This window comes from Sus scrofa, chromosome 12 (assembly GCF_000003025.6).
Source record: "Sus scrofa isolate TJ Tabasco breed Duroc chromosome 12, Sscrofa11.1, whole genome shotgun sequence".
Lineage (NCBI taxonomy): Eukaryota > Metazoa > Chordata > Mammalia > Artiodactyla > Suidae > Sus > Sus scrofa.
The window spans coordinates 25,215,036-25,232,220 of NC_010454.4; the positions used below are offsets into that span (position 1 = coordinate 25,215,036).

The 17,185-nt window shown below is 48.9% G+C and overlaps 1 protein-coding gene across 2 annotated transcripts in view; it reads left to right on the top strand.

Moving 5' to 3' along the window:
* IGF2BP1 (insulin like growth factor 2 mRNA binding protein 1) overlaps positions 1–17,185 on the top strand; it is a 47,706-nt gene that overhangs the window by 18,081 nt on the left and 12,440 nt on the right. For both annotated transcript variants that reach the window (XM_005653968.3, XM_003358080.4), the window contains exons 3-5: positions 10,300–10,348; positions 10,861–10,912; positions 16,003–16,066. In XM_005653968.3, coding sequence (XP_005654025.1) covers positions 10,300–10,348; positions 10,861–10,912; positions 16,003–16,066 — 165 coding nt within the window. The remainder of the gene's footprint in view (positions 1–10,299; positions 10,349–10,860; positions 10,913–16,002; positions 16,067–17,185) is intronic.

A 17,185-nucleotide genomic window follows, 5' to 3' on the forward strand; every position in this document is an offset into this window, starting at 1 on the left:
TCCCTGCTCTGTACTGCAGCACAGGCCCTTGCACTGTTCAGTAGAAATGTGTTGCAAGCCACATATATGAGTGTAACTTTTGTAATAGCCAGAGTAAAAAAAGAAAAGAGGGGAGTTCCTGTTGTGGCACAGCGGAAACAAATCCGACTAGGAACCACGAGGTTGCAGGTTCGATCCCTGGCCTCGCTCATTGGGTTCAGGATCTGGCATTGCCATGAGCTGTGGTATAGGTCGAAGATGCAGCCCAGATCCCATGTTGCTGTGGCTGTGGCTGTGGCCGGCAGCTGCAGCTCCGATTAGTCCCCTAGCCTGGGAACCTCCATATGCTGCGGGTGCGGCCCTAAAAATACAACAAAAAAAAAAAAAAAAGAAAAGAAAGTGAGATTAACATAAAAGTTTAATTGAAACATTCTTTTAAAAGTTGATTCAAAAGATTATTAGTTCAGGGAGTTCCTGTTGTGGCTCAGCGGTAATGAACCTGACTAATATCCATGAAGATGCCGATCCCAAGTTGCTGTGGCTGTGGTGTAGGCTGGCAGCTGCAGCTCCGATTCAGCCTCTAGCCAGGGGAACTTCTATATGTCGCAGGTGCGGCCACCAAAAAGCAGAACAAGCAAACAAAAAAAACCCACAAAAAGATTATTAGTGCAAGAGTTCCTTTTGTGGCTCAGCAGGTTAAGGACCCAATGTTGTTTTTGTGAGGGTATGGGTTCTATCCCTGGCCTCACTCAGTGGGTTAAGGATCCAGCATTGGCTGCAAACTGTGTCATAGGCTGCCAATGCAGCTCCAATTCGACCCCTGGCCCAAGGACTTCCTTATGCTGCAGGTGCAGCTGCAAAAAGAAAAAAAAATTTAGTTTGCAATTCCCTGGTGGTCGCCTGTGTTGTCATTGCTGTGCTTGGTCTCTGCTGTGGCACCAGTTCAGTCCTGGGCCTGGGAACGTCTGCATGCTGCCAGCACGACCAAAAAAAAGATTATTAGTTTAATATGCAGTCAGTGTATGGGAGTTCCTGATGTGGCTCAGGGGCTAACAAATCCAACTAGGAACCATGAGGTTTTGGGTTCAGTCTCTGGCCTTGCTCAGTGGCTTAAGATGATCTGGTGTTGCCATGAGCTGTGGTGTAGGCTGCAGATGCGGCTTGGATCCCAAGTTGCTGTGGCTCTGGCATAGGCTGGCGGCTACAGCTCCTATTAGACCCCTAGCCTGGGAACCTTCCTCCATATGCCTCGGGTGGGGCCCTAGAAAAAAAATGCAGTCAGTGTAAACAATGAGGTATAGTTTATTTTTAAGGGAGTACTAAGTCTTAGGAACCCAGTGTGTATTTTATTCTGCTGTTGAGTTGCGCCTGTCCCAATTCATATACTAGATTTTCCTTGGAAACATTTGATCTGTATTTATGGAGATTCCGTCGTGGCGCAGTGGTTAACGAATCCGACTAGGAACCATGAACTTGCTGGTTGAATCCCTGGCCTTGCTCAGTGGGTTAACAATCCAGCATTGCCGTGAGCTGTGGTGTAGGTCACAGACGTGGCTCGGATCCTGCGTTGCTGTGGCTCTGGCTTAGGCTGGCAGCTACAGCTCCGATTAGACCCCTAGCCTGGGAATCTCCAAATGCCGCGGGAGTGGCCCTAGAAAAGGCAAATTGCCAAAAAAAAAAAAAAAAAAAAAAAAAGACAAAAAAACCCCACATTTGATCTGTATTTAGAGTTTATAAGATTTATAGTCGCAAAAGTTAACTTATATAAACACTTAAATAAAAAATTCAGTGGCTGTAGCCACATTTGAACTGCTCAGTAGCCACCTGTGATTAGACTAGTGGCTACTGTAGTGTGGACACACAATAGGCCCAGGGCATAGTAGGTGCCAAGAAAACGTAGAATGACTCAGAGCTGGACACCAGAAACCTTGAAGTGGTAGTGACCTTATTAACTGCTGATTAGAATTAAAAGGGCAGGTGTTAGCCGTAGAGAACAGACCTGTGGTTGACAGGGGGGAGAGGGGCGGGAGTGGGATGGACTGGAAGTTGGGGGTAAACCAATACATTTAGAATGGATAAGCAGAGTTCCCATCATGGCTCAGTAGTTAACGAATCTGACTAGGAACCATGTGCTTGCGGGTTCGATCCCTGGCCTTGTTCAGCGGGTTGAGGATCCGGCATTGCTGTGAGCTGTGGTGTGGGTCGAAGACGCGGCTTGGATCCTGCGGTGCTGTGGCTCTGGCGTAGGCTGGTGGCTACAGCTCCGATGAGACCCTTAGCCTGGGAACCTCCATATGCCTTGGGAGCGGCCCAAGAAATAGCAAAAAGACCAATAAATAAATAAATAAATAAAATAGGCAAATAATAACTCCAAACTTGGTTTACTAATTGCCTTGGGCTAGTTTCTTGCCACATTTTTGAGGAGATGCTGAAGTGGACCTGGCCATGATTGGAGATAAATATTTGGATATATGGGAAGGTGTCCTAACTTTGGGCTATGGATGGATTCCAAAGCTTTAATTAACCCCTAAAATCTTGAAATTGTGTGCAAAATGTTTGCATTTTTTTCCAGTGGGAAGTGTTCTTACCTTTTATCATGTTTCCTAATGGGAACCAAGTCTTTTAAAAAGGAGGGTTAGGAATTTCCATTGTGGAGCAGTGGAAAAGAATCCGACTACTATGAGGTTGAGGGTTCAATCCCTGGCCTTGCTCAGTGGGTTAAGGATCTGGCTTTGCCCTGAGGTGTGGTGTAGGTCACAGACGCGGCTCGGATCCCGAGTTGCTGTGGCTGTGGTGTAGGCCGGCAGCTACATCTCTGATTGGACCCCTAGCCTGGGAGCCTCCATAATGCCGCGGGTGCGACCCTAAAAACAAAAGACAAAAAAAAAAGTGTCACGGAGTTCCCCCCATGGCACAGCGGGTTAAGAATCTGACTTGAAGCAGTTCAGGTTGCTGTGGAGGCATGGGTTTGATCCCAGCCTGTCTCAGTGGGTTAGAGGTTCTGGTATTGCCACAGCTGTGGCTTGGATTCAGTCTCTGGCCCCAGAACTTCCATATGCCGTGGTTGTGGCCACTGTAGATAGACAGGGTTGATCTCTGTCTGAGGACACAAGATCCAGTCAAATGGACTAATCCTAATAATCCTTATTTCACTGATGTGACGACCAGAGAGCCGCAGGCCTGATTTTCGCAAGACCCCTGAGCCTGCTCGGCAGAGAATCACCACCTGGGGGAGGGGTGGAGGTGAAGGGTCTAATCTGGAGATCCTGGCTTAATCCTAGTTTTCTGGAGAGATGAAAGTCCAGGTTTGACTCTGATAGGGGCCTCTGGGAGTTGGGGTACCAAGCCTGAAAAGACTTCCAAAACCTACTGCTGCCTCCTTCCTCCGCACCACTGGCTTGCTTCACCTGTTTTAAAGGAACTCTTTCCTCTAGGGCAGGGTGAGGCTGCCTGCATGATCGGAGATGGCGCCCTGCCCTCTGGGAATGGGGGTGGAAAGAGGAAGGAGCTGGTTTGCAAAGGGTTAGAGAAAGAATGTTCCCTGGGGCACTTTTTAGCTGTCCTCCTGAAGACCTGGAGACTGTGCCCAGAGTGCATTCTGCCCTCTTGGGAGCGGCGCCCCTCTTGACGCCAACAGCCAGATCCTTAACCTCTAGGCCACCAGGGAACTCCTGGAGAGGCCCTTTTCTGAGAAGGGTCCCATTTGTGCATCCGCTTCTCTCTTTCCTCCTAGACCTCAGCCCACCCTCCCTATGCTCAGCAGGCTGCTCACCACGGCCTGGATTTTTGCTTATAAAAATAATAAAACAGGAAAACCTTAGACCCATTAATTTTGAACCTGAAGTGACTTTAAAATTGGGTGCATTTTAATTATCTTTTTTTCTCTCTCTCTTTATGGCCGTAACTGCAGCATATGAAAGTTCTCAGGCCAGGGGTCAAACCCACACCTCCTTAACCCATCACCTTGCTTTAAAAATTGCTAAATCATGTCCAATCTGTATTCATTTCCCTCCTGATTACTTTTTTTGTTTTGCTTTTTGCTTTTTTGGGGCCACACTTGTGGCATGTGGAATTTCTCCGGCTAGGGGTTGAATTGATACTGTAGCTGTTGGCCTGCACCACAACCACAGCAATGCCAGATCCGAGCTGAATCTGTGACCTAGGCCACATCTCACCCACTGAGCAAGGCCAGGGGTAGAACCTGCATCCTCATGGATACTAGGCGGGTTTATAACCCAGTGAGCCACAACAGGAACTCCCCCGATTACTTGAAAGCAAATCCTATATATGTCATTTTATCTGTAATTATCTCAGCATGTAGTTCTAAAAATCAGTATGGGGAGTTCTCCTCGTGGTTCAGCGGTAACAAACCTGACTGACATTCATGAGGATGAGGGTTTGATCCCTGGCCCCGCTCAGCAGTTAAAGGATCTGGCATTGCTGTGAGCTCTGGAGTAGGTCGCAGACATGGCTCAGAATTGGCATTGTTGTGGCTGTGGCCTTGGTCGACAGCTGTAGCTCCAATTTGACCCCTAGCCTGGGAACTTCCATATGCTGCAGGTGCAGCCCTAAAAAGACAAAAAAGGAAAATCAATATGACTTTTTTTTTTTTGTCTTTTCTAGGGTCGCTCCCACGGCATGTGGAGGTTCCCAGGCTAGGGGTACAATCGGAGCTGTAGCTGCCAACCTGTGCCAGAGCCACAGCAACGTGGGATCCGAGCTGCATCTGCAACCTACACCACAGCTCATGGCAACGCTGGATCCTTAACTCACTGAGCGAGGCCAGGGATTGAACCCACAACCTCATGGTTCCTAGTCAGATTCGTTAACCACTGAGCCATGACGGGAACTCCAATGTGACTTTGAAGTATTAACAATTTGTGTGTGTGTGTGTGTGTGTGTGTGTGTAGTCTTGTCTTTTTAGGGCCGCGCCTGTGGCATATGGAGGTTCTCAGGTTAGGGGTCATGTTGGAGCTCCAGCTGCTGACCTACACTACAGCACATGGCAATGCTGGATCCTTAACCCATGGAGTGAGGCCAGGGATCGAACCTGTAACCTCAGGGTTCCTAGTTCGGATTTGTTTCCACTGCACCATGACGGGAACTCCTTAACAACGTTGTTAAATATCTAATCAGTGTTCAATAACCACAGAATCACTTTTCAGCTATGGAAACATGCATCGTAAGGAACAATAGGTGGGATGTTTTGACTCACTGGAGAGCAGCACCCAGGTGCACTGTTCACTAGGTTCTGTGAACTTTGAATATTTTAAATTTATACTCAAGACAAAAGCTTTTTTTTTTTTCTCAGCACTTGGCGCAAGTTTCTGGACGAGGGACCAAACCTGCCCCACAGCAGCAACCTGAGCCACAGCAGTGACAACACAAAGGAACTCCCTCACGCCAAAGTTTGACTGTGTTTTGGCAAAGCTTTTGTCTCCTTTCTGCCATCAAAAAGGCAGCACATGAGTTCCTGTTGTGGCTCAGTGGTTAATGAACCTGGTTAGTATCCGTGAGGATGCTGGTTTGATCGCTGGCCTTGCTCAGTGGGTTAAGGATCTGGCGTTGCCCTGAGCTGTGGTGTAGGTTGAAGATGTGACTCGGATCTGGCGTCGCTGTGGCTGTGGCGTAGGCCAGCAGGTGTAGCTCTGATTTGACCCCTAGCCTGAGAGCCTCCTTATGCCTCGGGTGCGCCCCTTAAAAGGACAAAAGACTCCCCCCCCCCACACACACACAAAAGGCAGCACAAGGGACAGTGCAAAGAGCCTGGAACCAGACAGACTTCAGGTTCAACTACTGGTTCTGGCTCTTAGAACCTTTGTGACTTGGTAGGTCCCAACCCCTCCCTCTCAGGGCCCTGGTTACAACAGAGCCAAGGTTACCGTGGTCATGGGTAATGGGAGGCTTATAGGAGTGATGAATCTGAGCCTGGCATCTGGTGAGCTCTCCGCAAATGTTAGGTTCCTTTTTTATTAAAGTTCTTCCTTAATTGAACTGTTTCCTTCCCACCCAGTCTAAGTCAATGACAGTGTCTTTGAAAAGATGAAAAGAGTGTTCCCTGTCATGGCACAGTGGAAACGAATCTGACTAGGAACCATGAGGTTTCAGGTCTGATCCCTGGCTTTGCTCAGCGGGTTAAGGATCCGGCGTTGCTGTGAGCCGTGATGTAGGTCACAGATGTGGCTCGAATCTGGCGTTGCTGTGGCTCTGGCGTTGCTGTGGCTCTGGCGTAGGCCAGCAGGTGTAGCTCTGATTTGACCCCTAGCCAGGGAACCTCCATATGCCTCGGGAGCAGCTGTAGAAAAAGCAAAAATAAAAAATAAAAGGGTGAAAAGGACGAGAGCTTCCTGCCCAGGGAGAACTCCCAGCCATACTTCCGGGTGTCCAGCTCCTGTGCTTCCTGAGTCTCTTACTGTCCCACTTAACTCCTTAAGCTGTTGCTCGGATGCTGTCTCCCTGTGGTCTCTCCTGGAATCTCCCCCTGGGCCTGAAGAATGGTCACGTGGTCCCTGTGGCCCTCGTCCTCTGCTTGTCCCCAGCAACATTAGAAGGAGCATCCTTTCGGAGTTCCTGTTGTGGCTCAGTGGTTAAGGAATCCGACTAGGAACCCTGAGGTTGCGGGTTCAATCCCTGGCCTTGCTCAATGGGTTAAGAATCCGGCATTGCCGTGAGCTGTGGTGTAGGTCGCAGACGCGGCTCGGATCTCGCGTTGCTGTGGCTCTGGCGTAGGCCGGCGGCTACAGCTCCGATGAGACCCCTAGCCTGGGAACCTCCATGTGCCAGGGGAGTGGCCCTGGAAAAGGCAAAAAGACCAAAAAAAAAAAAAAAAAAAAAAAAAAAAAGAGGGAGCATCCCTTTCGTTGTGTATCTGGGGCACTGCCCCAGAGCCTGGTAACTACCCTGCTGGTCAGGGCAGGCAGAGGGGGTCAGAAGCCACAGGATATTGGCATCCCAGAAAAATGGTTAAGCTGGTGCAACCATTGCCTTCATTGCCAGGGGCTGGAGGCTTCATCCTTTCCCTCAACAGGTTTATCAGCTCTGGGGTGAGGGGGAGAGATGGCTTGGGAACCTCTGGGATTCTCTTGCTTTTCTGAACAATGGGTATTGAAGTTTAGGGTCCTGCTTGAGTGTGGTACCTGATTACCTGCAGTGGCTCCACTCTAACCCTGTGGAAGCCAGTGGACCCAGGAGTGCTGGAGTGAGGCCCTTTGGTTATTCCTGGGAGGAGGGGATGCGGGGTGGGACTCTAGGCTGTGGTGTTTCCTACTATTTTCCTCCCAATGCAGAAGCCTAACCATGTTGTTCTCACAGGTAGTGGCTCATTGTCAGTCCTGCCTATGCTAGTCTGGACACCTACCTATATTAGGCTCCTGGGGACGGGGACTGAGCCCGTGGCATGGTGGGCATTTGCTGTGCTTCGAGTCCTCACAAAAAAGTCCTACCCGTTTTCCACAGGAGGAAACTAAGGTACTGAGCAGAGAAGTCAGCAGGATCTCTTAGCTTCCACCCGATCCCCCAAATGCTCAGCGCAAGCCCCCAGCACGCTGCCCTGGCCCAGCTGGCACTGGGCATCCGGAAATGGGTAGGGTGAATGAGTTACTCAGGGGTTCCTGGAGGGGAGTACTAGGTACAGTTCCCAACATGGCCCCATGTGCTTTGAGCCTGAAAGAAAGGAGGTAGCAGCATACTTAATACAAACCAGGCCAAGGGCTTAAAAGACAAAGGTTCTCCATAGCCTCTGTGGTGTCTTTGTCAGGGTTGGGGGCTTTGCTGAAAGGTTCAGAGGCATGAAGGGGCCTGGCCTGGGTTCCCAGGATTGGGTGTGTGTGCCCTAGAGGGGTGGGGGAGGGCTGCCAGGATGTCTTTCATTGGTCGGGTGTCCCTGCCCTCCTCCCCCTCCTTCTCCTGGAACATTCCAGACATTCCAGACTGCCATGGCTTTCAGGATATGGATTAACATCCCAAACTGAGATTTGATTTCACCTCCCCATCCCCTCCCAGCTCCTCCCTACCCTGCAAAGAAAACCCCTAAAACTGAGAGTTGGGCTTTGGTAGAGGGTATTTGTGACCTTTGACCTGAGATTGTAGGAAGGGACACCCTTGAAAGGGTGCTGAGCTTGTGCAGGGGGCTGCTTTCAGCCCTCCCTGGTGCGGACTGCCAGGCAGGCCGCCACAGTGGGTGCTGTCCCCGCCATCCTTCTGGAAGAGTTTGCTTGAAGGGAGGTCCTCCCTCTGCCTGGCCAACCCTGTCACTGGCATGAAGGTAGATGGGTGTTCTCAGTTGGCCAACGGTGTTCTTCAGGAGTCTGGTTTTCTCTGTGTGAGGACCCCTGGATTTTCTTTGCCTATTTCATGACGAAGCGTGTTTGTATGGGAAATCCCACGTGCTGGGTCATGCAGATGCTTTGAGACTTCCTCTTGGCCAGTGAACTGGATCCCAGGAAGCTGGCCTAGTTTGGGACCTGAGGACCTGGAACAGGACTTGTTTTCTCACCTTTGTCCTTTTGTCCTGATCTAAGGAAGTTTTGTCTAACTTAGATCAGGTTCATGAACCAGCCAAAGCAGAGAGCCATCGACATAGATCCTCCAGCGCTTGTGCTACTTTCTCCTTAAGCTATTCCAACCTGGATAGGGATTTCATTAATGCATTTCCACCTTCAAAGCTGCAGGGCAAGAAGGGCTCTTCAAGACTCTTCCGTTTTTGAAGACACTTGGTCACAGGGATGAAGCCAAGATGGGAACATTTACAAGGAGAACTTGGCATCCCTTCCCTCGGTCCCATGTGTTCTCCGCACCCCTTCCCTCTAGCTTGGCAAGAGCCGCTGTGGACTTGACCTAGGAATACGGGGCCCGAAGTCAGAACAGCCAGTCAGGGGCAGTTTAAGGGCTAGACCTGGACTTCCTTGCCTCCCAGTTTCATTTTCCCTCATGCCGCCAGGATTTTGTTGGGCACCGTCCCTGATCTAAAGAGTTTGTGTACAAGGAATATGCAAGGACGTAAGTGATAATTGACCGGTGAGAATCAAGTCAATTGAAATGTTTAAGCTCAGGGATTAGGGCATTGATTTGGGGGGTGAACAAATTAATTGCTCTGGGAATCAACCTTGAACCTTGAAAGCCTTCCTCAGGGAAAATTTTTTTAAGGGGCATTTGAAATTTGGGAAGGAGAAAGGGTAGTAAACTGGGAGGAGGGAAAGGGGTGGTCATGGTGCTGGGGGTTGGGGGGGTGTGAACCACTCCATCTCACTATCCTCAGACCTGTCTGTTACTACTTTTTAAGTGGTTACTCCACGCCCTTTGCTAAGCTCTTGATAATATTATCTAACATCACTTTATACCTCCTGTGAATGGCTATTATCCCTGTTTTACAAACGGGAAAACTGAGCCTCAAAGAAGTTAAATAGCTTTTTAAAGATCAGTGCTATTGAGTGGAGCACAGGTTTAAATCCATATCTGTACCAAAAGAAAAAAAAAGGAGTTTAGCTGCTGCCTATTATCCTGCTGTAATTTGTTTGCATACATGTTTCCCCTAATAAATTGTGAGCACCTTGAGACCAGGTAGTTTGCCTTTTTTTTTTTTTTTTTTTTTTTGTCATTTTGCCATTTCTTGGGCCGCTCCCTCGGCATATGGAGGTTCCCAGGCTAGGGGTCAAATTGGAGCTGTAGCCACCAGTCTATGCCAGAGCCACAGCAACACGGGATCTGAGCCTAGTCTGCAACCTACACCTCAGCTCATGGCAACGCCGGATCCTTAACCCCCTGAGCAAGGCCAGGGATCAGACCCACAACCTCAGGGTTCCTAGTCGGATTCATTAACCACTGAGCCATGACGGGAACTCCAGTACTTTGCTTTGTTTATCACTATGTCCCCAGCAGGTAGAACAAAATCCGGCATGAGGTAGGTGCCGATTGAAAAGGTATCAGATAAATGATTCATGGAATAATTTGTGTAGCTAGCTTTGTATTCTTAGAGCCTGTCACACAGTGGGTTATAGACGGTTACTGAGTAAGAGAACTAGTGAGCAACTAAGAGAGATACACAAAGCAGATGGGACGGGGCGGGGGCGGGGGGGCTTTGGTTTTCCTAGCCTATAGGGCCTCTGATTTGGCCTTCCCATCTGCGGTAGCACTGACAGTAAGCAAGCCCCCCCCCACCACCACATCTTCACTCCCAAAGGTTATCATTCTTCAACTCTAAGGCTTTGGGGTTGAGCAGCAGAAAACAGGAAGGTAGACTGGGATAAGGATTAAAACCCACACGGTCATGGGCCCCTAAAAAGCACCCAGAGCTGTCACTGACACTGTTCTCTCTGATTTCAGGAGTCGGAAAATACAGATCCGAAATATTCCACCCCAGCTGCGATGGGAAGTAAGTGATCGGGGGATTCTCGAATCGGTGGTGTGGGGTCATCACAGAGACTGGGAAGGGAGTCTGGGTCAGCCTGCGTTGGCAGAGGTGACGGGGAGGTGTCCTGGTGGCTTGGGGCTGAGGGGAGACTGGCTGGGTCTCAGCCCTAACCTCAGGCTTCTGTGTTTGTTCTGTCCCTGTGGTGAGAGGCCTGACGGAAGTGGGAGGGGCAGTCCCTGAACCCCAAACTTAGTAATGACAAAGGGTAAGTTAGGGACCCGCGTGGCACAATCCGGCTTCCAGAAAGGCGCTTAAATGTCTTCTTGAGCTAAAGTATATTCTGCAAAGAAACCCCAACAGGTCACCACCCGCATGAGTCCCCTAGAAAGGGCAAAGCAAGCAGGTAGCTGCTCCATCCCCACACCAAAGGCGCCGCCTGTGCCCCAGTGCTTGGGGATGAGGGGTGTCCAGTGCTGGCTGTATGAGTTCCTGGGGTGCTCAGAGCAGCTGTGTCCCCTTCTCCCTGCTCCCAGGTACTGGACAGCCTGCTGGCTCAGTATGGAACAGTAGAGAACTGCGAGCAAGGTAAGAGTGGGCAGGGGAGGTAGGGCAGCGATGGAGGGGTGGGTGTTGGAGGAGCGAGGGGGGTGTCTCCCTGCTTCGATTTCTGTTGCCAAGTTTACCTCCTGGAGCACCAAGAGAAGGCAGCTAAAACGTGGTGTGGAGGGAGGCACACCGCAGTGTGAACCGGGACGTGTGGTCCCGGCTTCAGCTCTACTGCTTCTCTCTGGAGCAGGTTTCTCCACTGTTTCATAAGGAAAGCAACGAAGTCACTCATTCCCAGCATGGGGTCCCCAGGCTCCTGGGGCCAACCAAGGAAGAAATAAAGGTCCCAAGAGTTTAGGAATAAAATCCACAAAGAATGGAAATGGTGGAGTTCCCCTGCAGCACAGCGGATTAAGGATCTGGCGTTATTCCCAACTGTAGCTCGGGTCACTGCTGCAGCATGGGTTCGATCCCTGGCCTAGGAACTTCTCAATGCTGCAGGTGTGCCCCCCCGCAACCCAACCAAACCAAACCAAAAACAAACCCCCCAAAGCAGAGAATTTATTAATACATATTGATAGGCAGGCAAAATCTTTCAAGAGTGGGCCCACTGAAAAGAGAAATAATGAAAGAATGTAGATGGAAGTTGTAGATAAAAAGTTTGCTATTACTTTTTATCATTTCTCCACTGCTTAAGATGATAAATTTTTTTCAAAGGAAATGAACTAAAATAAAATCTGGAGTGATTTTGGTTGGACATAAAGTACAGCTTGGTCATGAGGTAGACAAACACAGTTTGAGCCTGCAGATCTTTTAAGAAACCTAGGCCAGGAGTTCCCGTTGTGGTACAGCGGAAACAAAACTGACTAGTATCCATGAGGATTCAGGTTCAATCCCTGGCCTTACTCAGTGGGTCAGAGATCCAGCATTGCTGTGAGCTGTGGTGTAGGTCACAGACACGGCTCGGATCCCACGTGGCTGTGGCTGTGGCTGTGGTGTAGGCCCGGCAGCTGTAGCTGATTAGATCCCTGGTCTGGGTGCTTCCATATGCCTCAGGTGCGGCCCCGAAAAGCAAAAAAAAAAAAAAAAAAAAAAAACAGAAAGAAACTTAGACAAGATTTAAATATTCATTTCCAAACTCTGTGTGGAATGGAGCATGATGTAAACCATTAAAAGTGATTAAAATACTTGCCTGCACGAAGGTATGAAGTGTATAATCAATCAAACGGGTTCTCTTCTGCTTCAATCCCACGCCTTGCCTTTTATCACAACTGGAAGCACTGATAATCATTGTCCAGTCCTGCTCACAGCTTAGACTGGCCACTGAGTTACTCCCCTGACAGAGACTGAGCAATGGCTTGGACACACATGGAGAGCCTCAGTAGGTGGCCCGGAAGGAGTCACCACTGGTTAAAATCCTTCCTAGGCTCACCAGGGAGGGATAACACACGTGTCCGCTTCCCAGATAGAACAGAATAGAAAATGTGTGGGGTGTTTTTTGGGGTTTTTTTTGTTTGTTTGTTTGTTTTTGGTCTTCTTAGGGCCACACTTGAGGCATATGGAAGTTCCCAGGCTAGGGTCAAAGCAGAGCTACAGCTGCTGGCCTCCACCACAGCCACCGCCACGTGGGATTCGAGTCCCGTCTGCAACCTACACTACCGCTCACAGCAAGGCTGGATCCTTAACCCGCTGAGTAAGGCCAGGGATCCGAACCCGAGTCCTCATGGATGCCAGTTGCGCTGAGCTACCGCGGGAACTCCTCAAACGCTGCTTTCTAAGCAAAGCCCTTTCTCTTCACCGTTTATGAAATTGTACCTCTGGCCACCACCTCCTTTACCCTGCTTTGTGTTTTGCTGTAACACTCACCACCTTTTCACTTTGAGGGGGAGAGAATGACTTTTTTTTTTTTTTTTTTTTTGGTCTTTTTGCCATTTCTTGGGCCGCTCCCGCGGCATATGGAGGTTCCCAGGCTAGGGGTCGAATCGGAGCTGTAGCCACCAGCCTACGCCAGAGCCACAGCACCGCGGGATCCGAGCCACGTCTGCAACCTACACCACAGCTCACGGCAACGCTGGATCGTTAACCCACTGAGCAAGGGCAGGGACCGAACCCTCAACCTTATGGTTCCTAGTCGGATTCGTTAACCACTGCGCCACGACGGGAACTCCCGACTTTTATTTTTTAATTGAAGTTTGATTTATAATAGTTTCTGTTGTGCAGTAGTGATTCAGTGTTTTTACAGATTACGCTCCAGTCAAAGTCATTAGAAGATAACAGCTGTAATTCCCTATGCTGTACATACAGTATATCCTTGTTGCTTGTCTTGTTTTATAAACGTAGTTTTTATCTGTCAATCCCATAGTCCTAATGCCCCTTCCCCCACCCCGCTTTGGTGAGGACTAGTTTGCTTTCTGTGTCTGTTTCTGTTTTGCATTATACATTGATTAGTATTTTTATTTCATTAATTTTTACCCAAGGCGTGTGAAAGTTCCTCAGCCAGGGATCGAACCCAAGCCACAGAAGTGGCAATGCCAGACCCTTAGCTGTAGGGGAACTCCAGTATTTTTTAGACTCCGCATATAGGGTGACGTCAGACAGTCATTATCTGGGTCCATCTGCATTCTTGCAAGTGGCAGGATTTCATTCTTTTTTTAATGTTTTTTGGCTTTTAAGGGCCACACTCACAGTTTATGGAGGATCTCAGGTTAGGGGTTGAATCGGAGCTGTAGCCACTGGCTTACACCACAGCCACAGCAACGCAGGATCCAAGCGGTGTCTGTGACCTACACCACAGCTCATGGCAATGCCAGATCCTTAACCCGCTGAGCGGGGCCAGGGATTGAACCCGAGTCCTCATGGATGCTAGTCCACTTCGTTAACACTGAGCCACGACAGAAACTCCTCATTCTTTCTTTCTTTCTTTCTTTCTTTATTTTATTTTATTTTTATTTTTTTGTCTTTTTGGCCATTTCTTGGGCTGCTCTTGTGGCATATGGAGGTTCCCAGGCTAGGGGTCGAATTGGAGCTGTAGCTGCCGGCCTACGCCACAGCCACAGCAATGTGGGATCCAAGCTGCGTCTGCAGCCTACACCACAGCTCACTGCAATGCTGGATCCTTAACCTACTGAGGAAGGCCGGGAATGGAAGCCGAAACCTCAAGGTTATTAGTCAGATTCGTTAACCACTGAGCCACGATGGGAACTCATTCTCATTCTTTTTTTTTTAATGGCTGTCTCACCATGTTTTAATATTCCATAAAATGTGCTTATTATACTTCCTGTCATCTCTTCTTACTAGAATGTAAGCTCCATGAAAACAGAGGTGTCGTTGGGTTCATTCGCTACTATATTTTTCCTTAATAGATGATTCTTTTTTTCTCTCTCTCTCTCTTTTTTTTTTCATTTTAAGGTCGCACCCACAGCACGTGGAGGTTCCCAGGACAGGGGTCAAATTGGAGCTGCAGCTGCCGGCCTTTGCCACAGCTGCAACAGTGCCAGATCTGAGCTGCATCTGTGACCTACACCACAGTTCATGGTCACGCCAGATTCTTAACCAGCTGAGCAAGGTCATGGATCGAACCTGCAACCTCATGGTTCCTAGTCGGATTTGTTTCCGCTGCGCCACGATGGGGAACTCCATTGGTAGATGATTCTTGCAGAAACTTTCTCTCCACCGAGGTGGGAGAGCACTACTGATGAGGCCAGAAGAGGCTGAGAGTGATCTGCACTGAGGTTTTGCAGCCAAGTGCATTATCTTCAGTGTTGTGGGGGCAGGGGCTTGATTTCTATCCGCATCCCCCACTCCAGGGCTGAGCAGACCCAGGGGCCCTAAAATCACAAGACACTGATGCATAAGACAGAAGCCCTTTTGCTAATTCAGAGTGGGAAGCGTATGTGCCCAGATCACCTGGAATTCAGATGTCCATTCCCAAAGCTGGGAAATCCTTTCCCCGCCTCTCCTGTCAGCTCATTCAGCTAGGCTGTGATCAGTGTATCCCTGAGGATACTCTAAAGTGGATTTAAGTGTTCCTTAAATCTCTTCAGCCATATCCTTACAGACCATTTCTTGGCCCGTTGTCACTCAGTGTGTAACTTAAGAAAAAAAATGTTTTATTAAAGTTTAGTTGATTTACAGTGTTGTGTCGATTTCTCCTGTACAGCAAAGTGACCCAGTCACACACATATTTACATTCTTTTTCTCATCGTCCGTCATGTTCTAACACAGGAGATTAGATATAGTTCCCTGTGTCATACAGCAGGATCTCCTTGCTTATCCATTCTAAAGGTGGTAGTTTGCATCTACTGACCCCAAACTCCAAGTCCATCCCACTCCCTCCAACTGCCCCTTGGCAACCACAAGTCTGTACTCCATGTCTGTCAGTCTGTTTCTATTCTGTAGATAGGTTCATCTGTGCCCATTTTAGATTCCACATATAAGCAATATCATATGGTATTTGTCTTTATTTATTTGTTTATTTATTTATTTTGCTTTTTAGGGCTGCACTCGTGGCATTTGGAGGTTCCCAGGATAGGGGTCGAATCGGAGCTACAGCTGCCGACCTACACACCACAGCCACAGCAATGCCAGATCTGAGCCGCAGCTGCAACCTATGCCATAGCTTGCAGCAACACCAGATCCTTAACCCACTGAGCAAGGCCAGGGATCAGACCTGCATCCTCATGGATACTAGTCAGGTTCTTAACCTGCTGAGCCACAACGGAACTCCTGTTCCGTTCTTTTTTATGACTGGGTAGTATCAGTGTATTATTTTTAACTAGTTTGAATTTCTAAGAATAAATTTATCTCCGGGTTGGGATATATGTGTATGTGTGCGTGTTTTCTCCCTGCTGCATGACAGCTGATAAGTTAACTGCACCCTTTTGGATGCCTGGCTCTCTTGAGGGCTGGTAGGGAAGGAAAGCAAAGGATGGCATAAAAAAGAAAATGCCAGGCTAATTTGAATTTTCCAGGGGTTCTGGTGAAAGGGGCCTAGAGGGGAAATGTTCCACTTTGACATTCAAGTATTTCCTTCTTGAGCACATAACAGGCAAAGAGGCGCTAAAGAAACATCATTGGTGCCATCTCCAGATCTCACTGCTCTAACCTTGACCTCTGTTTTGCTCCCCCAGTGAACACTGAGAGTGAGACGGCAGTGGTGAATGTCACCTATTCCAACCGGGAACAGACCAGGCAGTGAGTGGACCCAAAAGAGGGGCTGGTAGGGTCTTTGTGGGGGTCGGGAGCCAGGTGCCCCTGCTTGGACAGGGGTAGGGGTCCAGGCAAGCAGGAGTTCCCATTTAGCCTTGGATTTTGTTGTAGCCACCTCCAGACTCAGACTCATGTCTTTTAGTTCTGGTGGTCCCAAAAGTTCTGAACTCCCCAGGATTAATAGCAAGTACATTGAAGGGCGGGACCCTAGGACTTCCTTAGGAGAAAATGGGAAATCCTAGGTGAAAACGTTGTCCGTGGGTCCCTGGTTGCCAGAGAACTATAGGGTCCTTTGCTGTGTTGATGTCGCCATCTAGTGGCAATATGGAGGAACTGCGACACCTAAAGACTTTGTGATGGGGGGGCAGACATTTTATCACAGGGGTGGCAAGTCCACCTTATGCTTTCTTAGGATCCTTTTAGATCCCTCACACCCACAGTTTCTGGCTCATTAGCCATTTGATTGAGTGATTACACTTCTCCACTCACAGGTACTGACAGACACGTACATTTTAGGTCCCCGTGTATATCCTGTTACAGGCCTTTTGCCACACTGGTTTTAATGGCTTTCTCATTCCTTCAGCACGTTGCCTCTATCCCATTTATTTCCTCCAACCTAGTGTAGAATTGCGCCACTTCCTCAAACCATTTACTTTTCTTGGAGATGCCTGTTGGGCTCAGCATTTTTGGAGGCCCCTGTGGCCAGTTTCTGGTCTTAGCCTGGCTTTGAGTCAACACTAACTCACTTCCCACTACATATGACTGCCTTGTTAACATCTCCAACCAGCATCAGCCTTGGGAATGGGTGATGCTCGTTCCCTCTGCACAGCGGTCCTCAGTCTCCTTTGCAGACACCCCAGATACACTCAAACTCCTGCTTCCAAGCAGCAAGCAAGCCATTCCATCTCCACCACTCACTTTTCCCATGAAGTTTGCTTACACATGGAAGGTACCAGATGCAGTAGGTAGAGAGACAACAAATCTCTGTTTCTGGCCTGTTCTCTTTGTTCCTCATTCATCTTACTTACGACTCATTTATCATGACTCACATGATTCTCTGGTGAATCCTAGGTAGTTGTGGCAAAAATTAACCCGCCCATCCCC